At 34.8% G+C, this 14,962-nt stretch overlaps 1 protein-coding gene across 2 annotated transcripts; it reads left to right on the top strand.

Annotated features, from left to right (window-relative positions):
* Nucleotides 1-7,988: 7,988 nt before the first annotated feature.
* LOC149497017 (ARM repeat superfamily protein) lies at nt 7,989-14,737 on the top strand. Of its 2 annotated transcripts, XM_089720222.1 has the most exons (8): nt 7,991-9,223; nt 9,796-9,880; nt 10,612-10,708; nt 10,979-11,042; nt 11,126-11,182; nt 14,095-14,132; nt 14,246-14,327; nt 14,487-14,737. In XM_089720222.1, the coding sequence occupies exons 1-8, from the start codon at nt 8,105-8,107 to the stop codon at nt 14,574-14,576; spliced, it is 1,632 nt and encodes a 543-aa protein (XP_089576348.1). In that variant the 5' UTR covers nt 7,991-8,104; the 3' UTR covers nt 14,577-14,737. The 2 variants fall into 2 exon arrangements, with proteins under 2 accessions (XP_089576349.1, XP_089576348.1); XM_089720223.1 differs by lacking the exon at nt 9,796-9,880 and having other exon boundaries at nt 7,989-9,218.
* Nucleotides 14,738-14,962: the final 225 nt, after the last annotated feature.

Below are 14,962 nucleotides of genomic sequence, written 5' to 3'. Positions count from 1 at the left end.
CAGAGGGACAAGGCTTGGCTCTGATATCAAATTGTAACAGCCCAGCCCTAGTGTGATATTGTCCGCTTTGGGTGCCAAACCTGGGATGTCACACTTTCACTAACATCTTTAAAAGGAAAAGTGCCCTCAATAAAAAGGAGATGGAAAGAAATTGTTTTCATCTTAAAGTCTTCTTCACTACCAATGATTCCAACCAAAGGGTCGATAATAATGTTCTAGCCCAATATCGAGTTGCTCCATCAACTTTGGAGGGAAGGATGTTTCACTTACCTTTAATCCTTCGAGCAAGAGTCTTTAGATATGACAGATATAATCGCTTGCCATCACCCAATCAATCGACCAAGCAAACCTTTAAAATTATACTTGCAAGAAAAAGGTAAATCTAAAAAGCTTGTTTTAATTTTTTGCTACTAACCTGAACTTTTTAACTCTCTCTTTTTTGTAGATATGGTGAACCTTGATAAGCTATCTAGACTAATGATGAAGAAGAGAAAGAGAGGCATTTCCTCTTATACTCAAGGTGTCAAACCTTCAAATCAAGAAGATTTAATTGGAGGAACCTCAATTAAGTTATTCTAGCTATGCCTATCGCAACAAATAAACATGAATGCCTAAGGACTAAAAAGGAGCAAAATAAGAGGCTTGAGGACTCCAAATGTGAATTCCGAACACGAATGCTATACCTCAAGGCCCATAAAAATGTTAAGTATAGTGCAACCACTTGACCATTGATCAACCAGTAGGGCAAGAGCTAACGTGCCTGTGTCTCTTGGACATAGACCAGTCATACTTTGAAAATCAAGAAGATGATTATCTCAAATAGATATCGGTTTGGCTCTATCAGTAAGTAAAATTCTCCTCCTAATGCCCTATATATTAAATTGGTTCAATCACTAAAATTTTAATGTTCTAATATTGCAGATTCTTAATGTCAATCAAGTCTACCAACAACAAATGAAAGCTCTAAGAACTTTGGTGGCGGATAAAGAAAGAAAGGAAAATGAGGCCATACAGGTTGGGATCGCTTAAAAAGTATTTAATGAACATACAGGCCGATGCAAGAAAAGTCAAAGAGTTAGAGGCTCATCTGTTTGAGGCTATGAAATAGTTAGACATCAAAATAACTCAACTAAACTTGCACACTAAGCTTATTGCATCTTGAGAGGCCAAGGAGGAGGCCAATAATGGTTTGGCAAATACTTTTATCGCTTACCAGGATCAAATTGTGGATGAACTGAAGGCAAGGCATGCTAAGCTGGATTGGAACTTTATTCATAATATTTATCCTTTTTCATCAAAGACTATTCTCGAGCTTTCTCTTACTGATGATAACATGTCCTTGGGTAAAAAACCCTTAACTGAAGGATTGAAACTTCTCCTTCTCAACAAGAGAATCCCACCTCTGGGATAGACAATAATATTGTGATGCCAAATCTCCTAGAAGATCATGAAGAAAAAACATTAAAGTAGAAGAATAGGATGTTTATATAATTTTGTTTTTCAACTATGTAATGAAATCTTTCATCTTTCTTGAATTTAATGAAATTCGAATCTTTTAAAGTTCGCACCTTTCATCATATATTATCATCTTTTTAAATGATAATTATTCTTTTACGATTAAGTTTTAACTTCTAAAATATATAATATGTTATCACAATGGACAAGAAAGTCTCACCCTTTGAAGGGTATCGAGTAAGGAAAACTTTTGGCTTAAATGACACTTAGCCATTTTTTGAGTTATCTTATATCATATGATGGGGAGAACCCTTAGCTCAAAGAAGGTACTCAAACTTTGAAGGCACACGAATTTTTTCAGCTCACTTAAAGCATGATGAGAAGAACCCATACTTTGGAGAAAGTGCTTACCCTTTTCAAGGCACTTAGCCTTTTCAACTCATTTAGAGCATGGCAAGGAGAGCCTGTAACTCGGAGAATGTGTTTAACATTTTGAAGGCATTTATTCATTTTCAGCTCACTTTAAGCATGGAAAGGAGAGCCCATAACTCAAAGAAGATGCTTAACTTTTATGAAGGCACTTAGCCTTTTTAGCTCACTTAGAGCAATGGTGTTTCATGAAAAAATGTGTGTATGTTGTTTTATTATCTTTTTTCAAGAAAAACTTAATGAGTTAGGTCTAATTCTACGCGCTAACCATAGATCAACTCGAATACATCCTTTTGTAAGACCTAACTAATTAAGTGAACAAAATCTGACATTTATTATAACAAAACGCGCTTTTTAAGAGAAAGAGAGAATAAAATATTTTTTAATCTTATCCACATTCCAGTTTCGAGGCAATTCAGTTCCCTCAAGCTTCTTAAGTTTAAAGGTTTGAGGTCTTATCTGTCGTATAATCTCATAGGTCCTTCCCAATTATGTCCTAACTTTCCAAATCTAATTGAGCATTTAAATACTAATGTTTTCCTCCACACCCTATCTCCGACTTCTTTCCAGAATTTACTTTTTTTTTTATTATGATAGCTGACCATCTGATGTCGATATACTATTATTCTAACATTAACTTGCTCGTGCTTTTCTTTAATAAGGTGTAAGTTAATCCTAATACTTTTCTGATTGTGCTCTTTCTTAAATTAGCTAGTTAGCATGCTCGACATTCCTATCGCCACTAGTATCACTGCCTTTGTCTAGTATACTAATGAAAATAGAGTTTCTTTGGTCAATTGCCTAGGGTATGTTCTGTATGCCCAAAGGACATTGTTCAGCTCTTTAACCCAGTTAGCTTTTTCACCATCAAGCCTTTTCTTTAATCCCTGCAATATAGTTCTGCTACTAACCTCGGTTAGCCCGTTCATTTAGGGATGAAAACTAAAGTAAAGTGGAGATCAATGCTCCATTCATTACAAAAAGCTTTAAATTGGAAGAAGTCAAATTATTTCTCATTATCAATAACTGTTTTCTTCGATACTCGGTATATGAGAATCACTTCATTTCTAAAGAATTGAGTGATTTTATTCGGAGTAATCATAGCCAAGGCTTCTACTTTAACCTATTTAGAGCAATGGTTGATAATTACTACAAAAAATTTCTTTTAACTAGTAGTAACCGAAAAAGGTCCCAATAAGTCAACCCCCCATTGAGCAAATGGCCATGCACTTCCAAGTGGCCTTAATTTTTGACGTAAGTGCCTTAGTACTTTACCGAATTTCTATCATATTTCAATTTTCAAATCAATGTCCGAGCATTACTCTTAACTGTTGGCCAATAATATTCTACTAGAAGCAACTTACGTATTAATGCATATAAGCTTTTATGACATATACCTTCATGTGCTTCATTAAAGATATAATTGTCTTCTTCCATTGATAAACATCTCGCCCATGGATGCTGTTTAGACCTTTTATAGAGTATTTTTATATCTGCAGTATAATTGGCGGCCTTTCGAATGAATTTAAGAGCTTCTTTAAGTTCATATAGGAGAAATTCATATTATAAAATATAGAAGAATAGGAGTTCTCCAATCGTCGTCCACATAAAATCTTTTTTGAATCCACTGCCTTAGTACTTGGACATTCCTACACTTCGATCATCACATCTTCTCTTAATAGTTCAATCCAAGCCACTGATTTAGTTAAAACATCAACTATTATGTTTTCTGGTCTATTAACCTTTTGAAATTTTCCAATCACCACCTTCTTGAACAATCTAATCTAGGAGAGTTTCGGCCAAATTATGATACCTTATCATGTCTTCTTATTTTGTTGCGAAGGTATCTAATAGTTGATTAATAACCAACTGAAAGTCATAAAAAAATTTAAATGTTAACTCATACCTCTAATGCTAGCTTAATGCCAATTATAAGGGCTTCATACTCAATTACATTGTTTGTCAAGGTAAAGTTGAGGCAAACTGCATATTTGAATTTGATTTTTTCTGAACTAATTAACGATGTTCCCACTCTGGAACCTCTCATTCTTGATGCTTCATTAGTGTATAGCTTCCAAGCCTCCTTTTCAAGTGTTGTCCCTTATTCTTTTCTATCTTCTCACGAGAATTTCGCGATAAAATATGCTAAGATTTATGCTTTCAAGATAGTCGAGGTACATATCAGATGTTGGACTCCCGCAAATGGATTGACCATTCTATTAATAGTTAGAAAGTCTCAGCTTTTTGTAAAATCTTGTGAAGTGGGTAATTCTATTCATTTACCGATTAAATCATTAAACATGCGATTGACTAACCTTTGGTATGTGACCCCCTACATTCTTCAATCCGAAGGGCATCACCTTGTAACAATAAATCCCCTTATATGTTATAAAACTTATCTTTTGTTCATCTATGTTCATCCCTATCTGATGATACCCAACCGTCACATCAACAAACTATGAAGTTCATAACTAGTACTGGAATCAACCAGTTGATTAATGTTTAACAATGGCTAAGGGTCTTTAGGACAAACTTTGTTTAGATTGTTGAAGTCTGCATATAACCTCCACTTACCATTTGGTTTAGCCACCAACACTATATTGGCTAGCTGATGTGGATAGTCCACCTCTCTAATGAATCTTGCTTCAAGTAGTTTGTTTGCCTTGGCTGATATAATCTTTTGTCATTATGGGGTATGATTCCTCCTTTTTGTTTTATAGGTTTTACCTTCAGATCAATACTTAGTTTGTGTGTCATCACCTTTAGATCATTTCAACTATATTGTGGGTAGACCACATAAAATTATGATTATTTTCTATCAGTACCTGTTGAATTGATTCTTTATCATCTATGGATAACCCAGACCTTGGCTTCACTTTATTCCCATTATCTATTTCCACACTTTCATGTTCATCAGTTGGTTCAAGATTGAGCTCTGTTTGCTCGCTCAGGATGTCAAAAGGAGGCGAGGCTTGAACCCGTACCTTTCTTATGTGAACTTGGCTTTCCCACATAATTGGCAAAAATATATTAAGCTCCTTTTAACCCTTGCATGTAGCCTCCATGGGCCAATCTTTGACTATCTTTAACCACTACAACGTCATGATTATTATTAATATAAAATTTTATTGGTAAATGTGCATGTCGTTAAATCGTATAACATTGATCTACTTAGTATTACATTATAAGGGAAAGGAACATCCACCACCATGAACTCTGCTTTGAAGATTCTCGTATGTTATGCATCACATGATTCCATTATCAAATCAATGGCACCCTTTACTTGGATATTCTTGCCTATCAATCCTACTAATGGAGTGTGAACAATCCTTAACTTCATCAAGTCAAGATGTAAAGACTTAAGGACCTTAAAAGTTATGAGGTTGACTGCACTCCTGTCATCCACAAGGATCCTTTTACTATAAAGTTCACCAATATCCCTTTAATTACTAAAGCATCGGTATGTGGGAACTGGAGTTTCTATTATCTTCCTTTGTAGAGTTTAACGACTTTTTCTATATGTCCATCCTCACACTTACATAGACTAGAAAATTTCTCTCGCATGTCTCTTCCGGGCAGAAACACTATCTCCCTGAGTAGTCCCACCCAAGATCATGTGAAGGATACCCAAAGCATCATTCTTGTTAGGCTGTCACTTCTCTTTCCTCGAAGAGTCTTCTTTTACATTACATCCTGCTGATCTCACAAATTCCTTAGTACCCAATCAAATCAGCTGCTCAATTTCTGCCTTCAATGCCTAAAGATTTTTGGTGTTGTGACCATGATCTCTATGAATGTTATAGTATTTAGATGTTTTGCGTTTAGATGTCGATCCATGTTTCATCCTGGGAGGTTGGTTAGTATGAATTATGTTTGGGTTATATCATATCCAAGCTAAGACCTCACATCGATTGATCCTAAGTGGTGTGAATTATTCTGTATTGATTTTTCACCTATCTCCTCTAGCATAAGAAGTAGGGTAGGGCTGACGCTGTCTGAGTTGGAGTACTTGTTCAGTCTTGCCATAAGTTTTGCTAAGGTGAAAGGAGGATCAATGTGAAGAGATTCAAACAACTTATCATACTTACATTTTTTTCCATAATGCTAATTGCTACGTCATGGTTCAAACTCTCCACTTATATTGCCATCTTTTGAAATCTGTCTATATATATCATCTTAATGATTCTCATTCTTCATTTTCAAATCGAAGAGGTTAGAGGAAATCTTCCTTATCAGGATGCTAGTGAAAAACCTGGACCTAAAAAGGGATGTTAATTGGGAGAATGATTCAATGGATCCAGATTTTAATGTTTGGTACCATTCTTGTGCTTCCCCTTTCAATGTCATGGGAAAAAACCGACACATAATCTTCTTTGAGTCCGTTTATAAGTACATGACAATTTTGAGGTTAGTCAAGTTTTTGGATCAGTTGAACCATCATACTTGTAAAATAATGACATTTTGAACTTAGAAGGCAAGGGTAACTAGTATATGTGCCAATAAAGGTGAATCATCTCTAAGCCCATAACTACTGGAGTCACCTCCTGGTTCCTTGAATTCTCTCAATACTTCTTTGACTCTTAAACACAATCGGCTTCAATGATAGATCGAGTCATATTGCTTTGGTTAGAGTGAGTAAAGTACATCTCTTCTTGACATGAGGCGTGGTCTCTTTTTTTCTTGGTCTCTTTTACTAGAATTTATTTGTATGTGTTTTTGTAAGCTCATGGGATTATGATTCCGCAAGTTATAAGGATGGGTTTGAATATTATCGAGTGGCGGATTTTGGTTCTCTTGATGTGTAGTGATCAGTGGTTGTTGATTAGTTATCACCTGAGTAAGTTTTTCCATAATTCATGTAAAGTCGTTTAAAGCTGTTGCTACTTAAGGATCTAGATTTTTGACGAGGGTCGAGTTGCTAGTATTGTCTCCTGTTTGGGTGGCTCCATTAATGTCGACAGTTCAACTTGAACTTCATTAAAAGCTAGATTCAGATTGTCAGCCATCGTCATTTAGAAGATTTGCACTTGATGTTGCTGCCATAAGACTTAATTTCGATTCCACCAAATACTGTAAAGCACCACCAATGCTTCCTCAACCACTAGTTTCATCACAGGCTTAATATAAGCAAACCACTCATTAAAATCTACAACTGCTTGCCATCCAACTTGAGAAACAACCCAAACTTGCCTTGAAAAATTACACATAATTAGAGCATGAACTATAGTTTCTTCAGCCAAATCACAAACTAGACACAATGGAGAAACTTGAACTCTAAGATTAATCAAATTTACTACATAAAGAAAAAGATCAAGAAGTGCTCATCGTCCGAAATGTTGCATATTCTTTGGAACCATGGACTTACAAATAAAGGACTAGTAATCACTATGTAACCATGAGTGGAGGTTGGGGAAAGTTGAAGTGCCAACTTATAGCCACTAGAAATAGAATATACACCTTTAGGTTCATGAATTCACACCCACTTATCTTCATGCAATCTCAATGACAATGGGATTTGTAGAATCAATGTCGCATCCATTAAATAAATGATGTACCAAATCCTCGTCCTACTACAAGGAATAAGTAACATGTATTTTTCTGGATAATAGAACATTTGACTATTATATCAATTTTATTAAATTGACACTTTTTGATTTTCTTATATGTATTCTTTATTTTCTTTTTGAATTAATATGATTCCATTATTTTTTAACTATTGTAAAAAGTTAAGTTATGTCAAATTTTACGTAATGAACATATTTACAATTAAGAAAGAAATAAAGAAGAATTAGATAGTGCTAAATAGAGATAAAAGTAGGCTGTGGGTATATAATTGAATTTTTAAATATAAACTTGGTAGTGTAAGCGGTGTATTTGAATTTGATGATGATCGAACGATTAAGTAGCAATTTACCTCTTAATTTTATTATGATTTAATTTTTGAAATTATTTTAACATACTATATATGAAAATTATGTGAAATTCATAACAATAGGATAAATATTTTGAAAAATAAAACCTAAAAATAATTAAGATTTATTTTTCTTAAATTGTAGCTATGTTCCAATGGCAATAAAGTGATTAGAGTGTGATTGTTATGTTCCAAGTCACTCTCAGTCTGAATTAATCAGGAAAAGCCTTAAGCCGTTTCAACAATCTGAGGGAAGCAACCACAGCACAGAAATTTGGAAACACACTTACACAGTGATAGGGCACAAAAATGGACGTGGCCACCGCTCGCAGCCACAATCCTAAACGCAAACGAGACTCTTCTTCTCCGCCACCATTCTCTATCCCCAACGGCAATCCTAACGCCGACGATGCTAACAATAATGGTAGCGACAACTTCGACCTCTCTCTCCTTGAAGCCGTCGAGAAATCTCAAAGAGAAAGCACCATCGAAGTGCTTGACGTCCGTACTCTAAAGAAGCTCGTTCTCTCCTTTGAGCGTCGCTACAAAGAGAACATAGAAGCCCGCCTCAAGTACCCTGACCAGCCTGACCGGTTTGCCGATTCCGAGATCGAGCTCCACCAAGAGCTCCAAAAGCTCAAAATCCTTGCCGGCGGGCCTGAGCTTTACCCCGACCTTGTCAATCTTAACACCATTCCTTCAATTCTGGGTCTCCTTTCTCATGATAACACTGATATAGCTATTGATGTCGTTCAGTTGCTTCAGGACCTTACTGATGAGGATGTTCTAGAAGATAACGATGAACCTGCTAGGGTTCTTGTTGATGCTCTTGTTGAAAACAATGTGTTAGAATTGCTGGTTCAAAATTTACATAGGTTATCGGAATCAGACCCTGATGAGATGGCTGCTGTGTATAATACTCTTGCGACAATCGAGAATTTGATAGAGGTGAAGCCTGCAGTGGCCGAATTGGTATGTGAAAGAACCAAGATACTGCGGTGGTTGTTAGGGAAGATAAAGGTGAGGGAGTTTGATAGCAACAAGCAATATGCGTCAGAGATACTAGCCATTTTGTTGCAGAACAGCACAGCTAACCAGAAGAGGTTGGGACAAATGAATGGTGTGGATGTGGTTCTGCAGGCTGTGGCTATGTACAAGTCTAAGGACCCCAAGACCTCTGATGAGGAGGAAATGGTGGAGAATCTTTTTGATTGTTTATGTTGTTTGTTGATGCCTTTAGAGAACAAGGAGAAGTTTGTTAAGGCTGAGGGAGTAGAGTTGATGATTATTATCATGAAGCAGAAGAAATCTGCTTATGGGTCCGCTATAAGGGCGCTTGATTTTGCCATGACCAAATATCCACCTGCTTGTGAACGTTTTGTGGATGTTTTAGGCTTGAAGACAGCATTTGCTGCTTTCATGGGTAAGGCAAGTTCTCTGTCCAGCTCGGATGCTTTTATCCCTAATAGTCTTCAGCAACATTCTTTGTTTCCTTCAAATACTGAAATACTAATGCATTTATTGGGGTTGCATATTACATAATTTTCATTCTTCAAGAATGTAAAGCCTCGCATGATACACCTCCTAAATTTCTTTAGGAATAATGCTGTGATAGATGAAATTTGGTTAGAAGTAGTCCAATGATAGTTCAGATTCCAGGTTTTGCGATTTCTACTTATTCTCTCTTTAGTGTTTTTTAAATTTTATTAGGAAATGGGCGTTAACATAAAAAAATAAAAAAATAAAAAAAATTGTCCTCTGTGTTTCTTGATAGTAGAATTTGTTTACTTTTAGTCAATTCCTGCAAGCCTTGAAACTCCAAACCCACACCTCATCCCCAACAAGACCTGTTGTTCTCATGGATTGTACAATATAAATTCTGACTACATTTTTCATTTCAAAATACAATAACGGGCATTGGAAATTTTGAAGACTCTTTCTTTTGGTTTGCTTGTCTTAGAAGCTGATAAACTAATCTGTTTTTATATTCTATCTTTTAGATCCCCATGAGCAAGAAGAATAAGAAAGAACGATACCAAGAGGAACTAGAAGAGCGCATTATATCCCTAATTGCATCACTATTTGGTAAGCAGGCAAGTTAAACACTTCTAGGCATTGTGTCTGTTTGTATATACTCAGTACTAGGAGCCTTACCTTGCAAATTCCTCTTAAAACAACAGACCACAAGGATTAAAAAGGGAAGGTAAACGATAACATTTGTTTGAGAGATTGAAAATACTTTTTTGAGAAAGCTTCCATTAGTTGTCTTGTTGTTAAAGCAGTTTAAACTTTTTTTTCAGTTGTTTTGGAGTTTTTATAGCCAAAATAACCTTTTAGAACCATTTTTAGCTTGTAGTGATTCTAGAGTCACTAATAGAACTAAATGTGTAAATGAGCTGAGTCAAGCTCTACCAAACTCGAGCTCGGCTGGTTTACTGTTATAAAGCTAGCCAAGCCGGCTCATGAGCCTCATTTCAAAGCTCAAGCTTCGCTTATTTATTTAGCGAGCTTGATAAGCAGGTTCAAATTTGGCTCATCAAGCTTATTGAACAAAGTCGAAATAGCTTTTTTTCAGCTGAGCCTCCAATGGCTCACTAGTGATTACACTCATTTATGTCCCTAAATAGAAAAATAAGCTTGTTATGTATTCCATCCATAATAGATGAAACTGAGAAAATACTATAATAGTTTATTTTATCATTGTCCTTCATTGAATCAACATGGCAGGAACTCTTTGACATAGTAAAAAATTTTTAAAAAGGGGATCATAATTGTCATTTGATCTTGCTTTTGATATCGCTCTTCTTATTTTCTAGGTGGAATTTTGAGAGGTTCAAGAAGGGAAAGATTGCTAAGTAAATTTGTTGAAAATGAATGTGAGAAAATAGATCGCCTTATGGAACTCTATATAAGGTAATGGTCCACTCTGTTTCTTTTCCCCTCAACCACACAAAGCATTAAAGTCTTATGAGTTTTGAATTTCTACCATGCAATTTTTGAAGAACTTTCGCCCTTTTTTTGCCTTTTTTTTTTTTTTTTTTTTTCCCTTTTGTTTTGCTGATGAACTATACAAGATTTCTTTCTGCTCCTACTGCATCTGCAGTAAGGGGTTCTGGGTTCTTGGCTAAATTTACTTTTAAGGCCTAAATACATGTGATTAACATCTGGATAATCTTGACTCAGATATTCAGATAGGGTAAAAGAAGAGACTGAGCGGATGGACCAGCTTGAACTCGATGACCTAGAGGTATTTTACTTTTTTGATTTTGTTGTCACAGCATGTTTATAATTTGGGAGTATATAATTCACAGCACCCTGAATATGGTGCAGATGGATGAAGAGGAAAGATACAATCGAAAACTGGAATCTGGGCTCTACACTCTCCAGGTTAGATTCTGTAGACCTGATATCCCGTTACTATTGAAGTTGGTTGGTATAATTAGACTTGCACAAGTTGTAGACTGTATATTGCAATTCTATGAAGTTACTATAGTTAATGCCAGTCACCATTATGTAGTCTAAATATAGTCGTCAACTTTCAATGATAACAGCAGTCTTGTTGTTGCACCATGGTAATTATATGCAGTGAAATCTACCAGATGTAGGTCTCATGCCACAGTCAAAGGTATTACCAAATTTTAATAAGAAATCTACTTTACTATATAACTTGAAACCCAAATCTCAACTACTGAAGGATATTGCAAGCCCTATTTATATCTGTTGTAGAACAGAATTACAACCATAAATTATTTGAGTTTTAATATCAGATCTCTAAGTTTGATATCCCCTGGGTCCAGTTGGAGTAGGACCCAAGGGCTTTCTAACTCAAAACCTGCAAAGTACAAGCATACTTCTTTTTAGGCACGATAACAATACAACGACGACTAAGCCCTAATCCCATGCTAGTTGGAGTTGGCTACATGGATTTGCTTCTTCCATTCTGCTCCGTTCTGCATTACTTCTTTACAAAGACTTAGCATATCTAGATTTTTTTTTTTTTTTCACTTGTTTCCATGTCATCTTGGGTCTTCCTCTTCATTTCCTAATAACATCTCCTTTAAGATGCTCAATTTTCCTTATGGGAGCTTCGAGTGGTCTATGACACATCGTCAAACCACCTTAACCTTCTTTCTCTAGTTTTTTTCTCGATGGGTGCTGCTCCTACCTTCTCATAAATACATTCATTTTGAATTCTGTCCAATCTTGTATGGCTACACATCCATCTTAAAATCCTCATTTTCGAGTAATTTATCTTTTGTGTGTTGTTTTTCTTTACTTCCCAACAACAATGCCATACATCATAGCTGATCGCATTGCAATTTGATAAAACTCATCCTTAAGCTTTGTTGGTATTTTGCTGTCACGTAAGGCTAATAGCATTGCTCCATTGCATCCGTTCAACTTCAATATGATGATCAGCATCTATATGTTTTCCCTGTCCTTTTGGATAATAGATCCAAGGTATTTGAAATGTCTGCATTGAGGCACTATCACTTTATCTGGATCAACTCTATTTAGCTCTTCACACCTCTCTACACTAAATTTGCAATGCAAATACACACACACACACACACGCACACATAGAGATAAAATTTTGGACTAAGCTCAACTTTTTATAAAAAATACTAAAGGGTAGGACATCACCATTTATCTTCTAGAAGATGGCAAAAATGAAATTTAATAAAATTGATGGAAAGCTCAATATTATTTCACTTATTGCTTCTTAATCATCCTTTTCTTTGGTGTTTAGTTTGCTTATAAAAGATGTCGGAAAAAGAAAGGAAGGGAAGTGAAATTATTTAAAGTATGTATTTGGAAATAGAAGTTTCATTCAACTTACTTCCCTTCATTTCCTTTCATTTTTTTTCCATATTGGAGGAAAAAAAAGAAGTGGCTTTAAACGAGTTTTGGAAAGTGTAATTTCCTTAGTTCCTTTTTGAATTTGACTCAAGTTCAATTCAGTAAAAGTTCAATTGAAACTTGTTCGTTAACCAAATCAAACTCAAAACATAAGCTTTAAAGCTTGATTATTTTTACAAACAAGCTTGATAATTTATAAAAGCTTGTTAAGAGCTTGAAACAAAAATTATTAATATGCTAATATTATGAAAAAAATTAATTTTCTTTTATATTTTATAAAATTTAATTAAGAATAAAATAATTTTTTAACATATAAAGTATATATGAATATGTAATTATTATTAGATAGAAATAATATATTAAAATAATAATTTTAATTAGTTGAATAGACTCGTGAACAAGCTCGAATTCATTTGAAAATTGAACAAATTAAGTTTGAACAAAATTTTGAGCTCAATATTAAGCTCAGATTTGGCTCGAACTCAAATCACATGCTATAAACTAGTCTCAATTCTCAAACAATGTGAACTTAGGTCAACTTGGCTCGTTTATAGCCCTGTCCAAACAATGAAATAAAATTGAACTTTATATCCTTTCTCCGCATTTCCTCTCACTTCCATCAAAACAAATGAAGCATAGGAGTTTAAGCTGATGTAAAGTTTGTTTTGTCTTGAAATTGAGATATAAAATAAGTTACATGAAACATTGGGAAAATTTGAAAAAGCACCCTGTTTTTTCTCTATTCCATACTTGGGGGACGAAGGCTTTTTTTTTTTTTTTTTTTTTTTTTTTTTTTTGAGTATCAATTACTGCCATAAGATTTATGCCATTAGTTTGCCCCTTCACAGAGTTAGTTAAAAGAAGCGTGGTATGACAATTTTGCATATTCAAAAGTTCTACCAAGTTGGAAAAGAAAATCCAAAGTATCTGTTTAGGTTTAATATTTTATTTCAAGGAACTTTTTTATTGTCAGAATTATTATGGGATAAGATCTTGGTTTCTTTCTTCTCTTTAGTGTGTGACCTTTTTCTTGTTTCTGTCTTATATTTCTTATAAGGTATTTTAAATTGGCATGTTATGGGCTAGGGCCTAGTACTCAGCCTGCCTATGAGTTAGAGAAGTCAAACATTTTACCCTTCCTTTGTCCCATGTTCACAGTGGCCTATCCCATCTTTGACTCCCACTGCTAAAATTCTAAATCCCTGTATTCTACTTTGGTTATAATTTTTATTTGTCATTTCTAAACCCTGATTATACTGCTTTGCATCAAAAGTCAAAAACCTAAATACATAAAATATTAATACAAATGTTGAGAAGTTTCGCAGATATGCCTTTTTTTTATTATTTAAAGTTGAAACTGCTGCTTTTTTGTGCCTTAAACGTTTTCAAAATAGTTCTGGTTTCTATTGCTCTTAACATAATTTTATATGAACCTGCAGTTGATTGCTGTTATTCTGGGTCATCTTTGGTGCTCCGAGTAAGTTTCTGATCAACTATAATAATACTGCTTGTTAGTGAAGTTCTGTTTGCAAGTTATTGTCTTTTTGTGGTTTTTGATTTGTTTATATGATCTTGTTTATTTTTATCAAGGCACCCCCGAATTAGAGCAAGAATCGAACTGTTACTGAAACAGCACAAGCTTACTAAGAAGGATGTGCAGGACATACTTCAGGTATATGTCCTCTTAAAAGAGCAGCAATTGTTATTTGTTGAATCATTGGGTATATATGATAAATTTAAATTTCTGTTAGCGCAAGGCTACTCAAGCTGATTCGAGTTTTTTTTTTTTAACCTCATATCAGTATGATTGACTTTCTATTGCTAATCCTAGGAATATCATGACAACATTGGTGATCTAGACGGCCCTGAGGAGAAAGAGCGAGCACAGGCAAGGATCCAAAAATTTGTCTCAGCTTTTTGATCATTTGATGCTTTCTTAGAGGCACAGATGTTTTTGGTAAGGTTTAGTGTTGTAAAATTGCAAAAATTAACATGTTTATTGACTTAAGCCTTGGATGATGTTCGAGTACTTGTACCATAAGTGATTAAATGGGAAAGCCTTAACTAAAGAGTTATCAGTGATTGGTTGTTGTTTCGTTTAGATTCCGATAAAGGCTTCGTTTGAAGCTACATTTTGAAATCGTGTTTCGTATTATTTTTTTAGATTATATTAGGAAAACAATGGTTTTGGAAAAGTTAAGCTACAGTTTGGCTAAATCTTAATATAACATAGCTCAAAACGCAATGCCCAATGAGCTCTGTGTGCTTTGTAAGTTTAGATTTATATAAAGTGAGTTATAGCTGGAT

The sequence above is a fragment of the Jatropha curcas genome, chromosome 4, assembly GCF_041381405.1.
Source record: "Jatropha curcas cultivar XTBG-Jc1 chromosome 4, XTBG_Jcur_1.0, whole genome shotgun sequence".
Classification (NCBI taxonomy): Eukaryota; Viridiplantae; Streptophyta; class Magnoliopsida; order Malpighiales; family Euphorbiaceae; genus Jatropha; species Jatropha curcas.
The sequence above is the reverse complement of the archived record's forward strand: the minus strand, read 5'-3'. Positions and strand labels throughout refer to the sequence as shown.

Bases quoted from the DNA above. Each gene is read 5' to 3' on its own strand.
- LOC149497017 (XM_089720222.1), top strand. From the start codon at position 8,105: ATGGACGTGGCCACCGCTCGCAGCCACAATCCTAAACGCAAACGAGAC. The intron at 11,183-14,094 runs GTTAGATTCTGT...ATGAACCTGCAG, and splicing joins CTGGGCTCTACACTCTCCAG to TTGATTGCTGTTATTCTGGG. The intron at 14,133-14,245 runs GTAAGTTTCTGA...ATTTTTATCAAG, and splicing joins GGTCATCTTTGGTGCTCCGA to GCACCCCCGAATTAGAGCAA.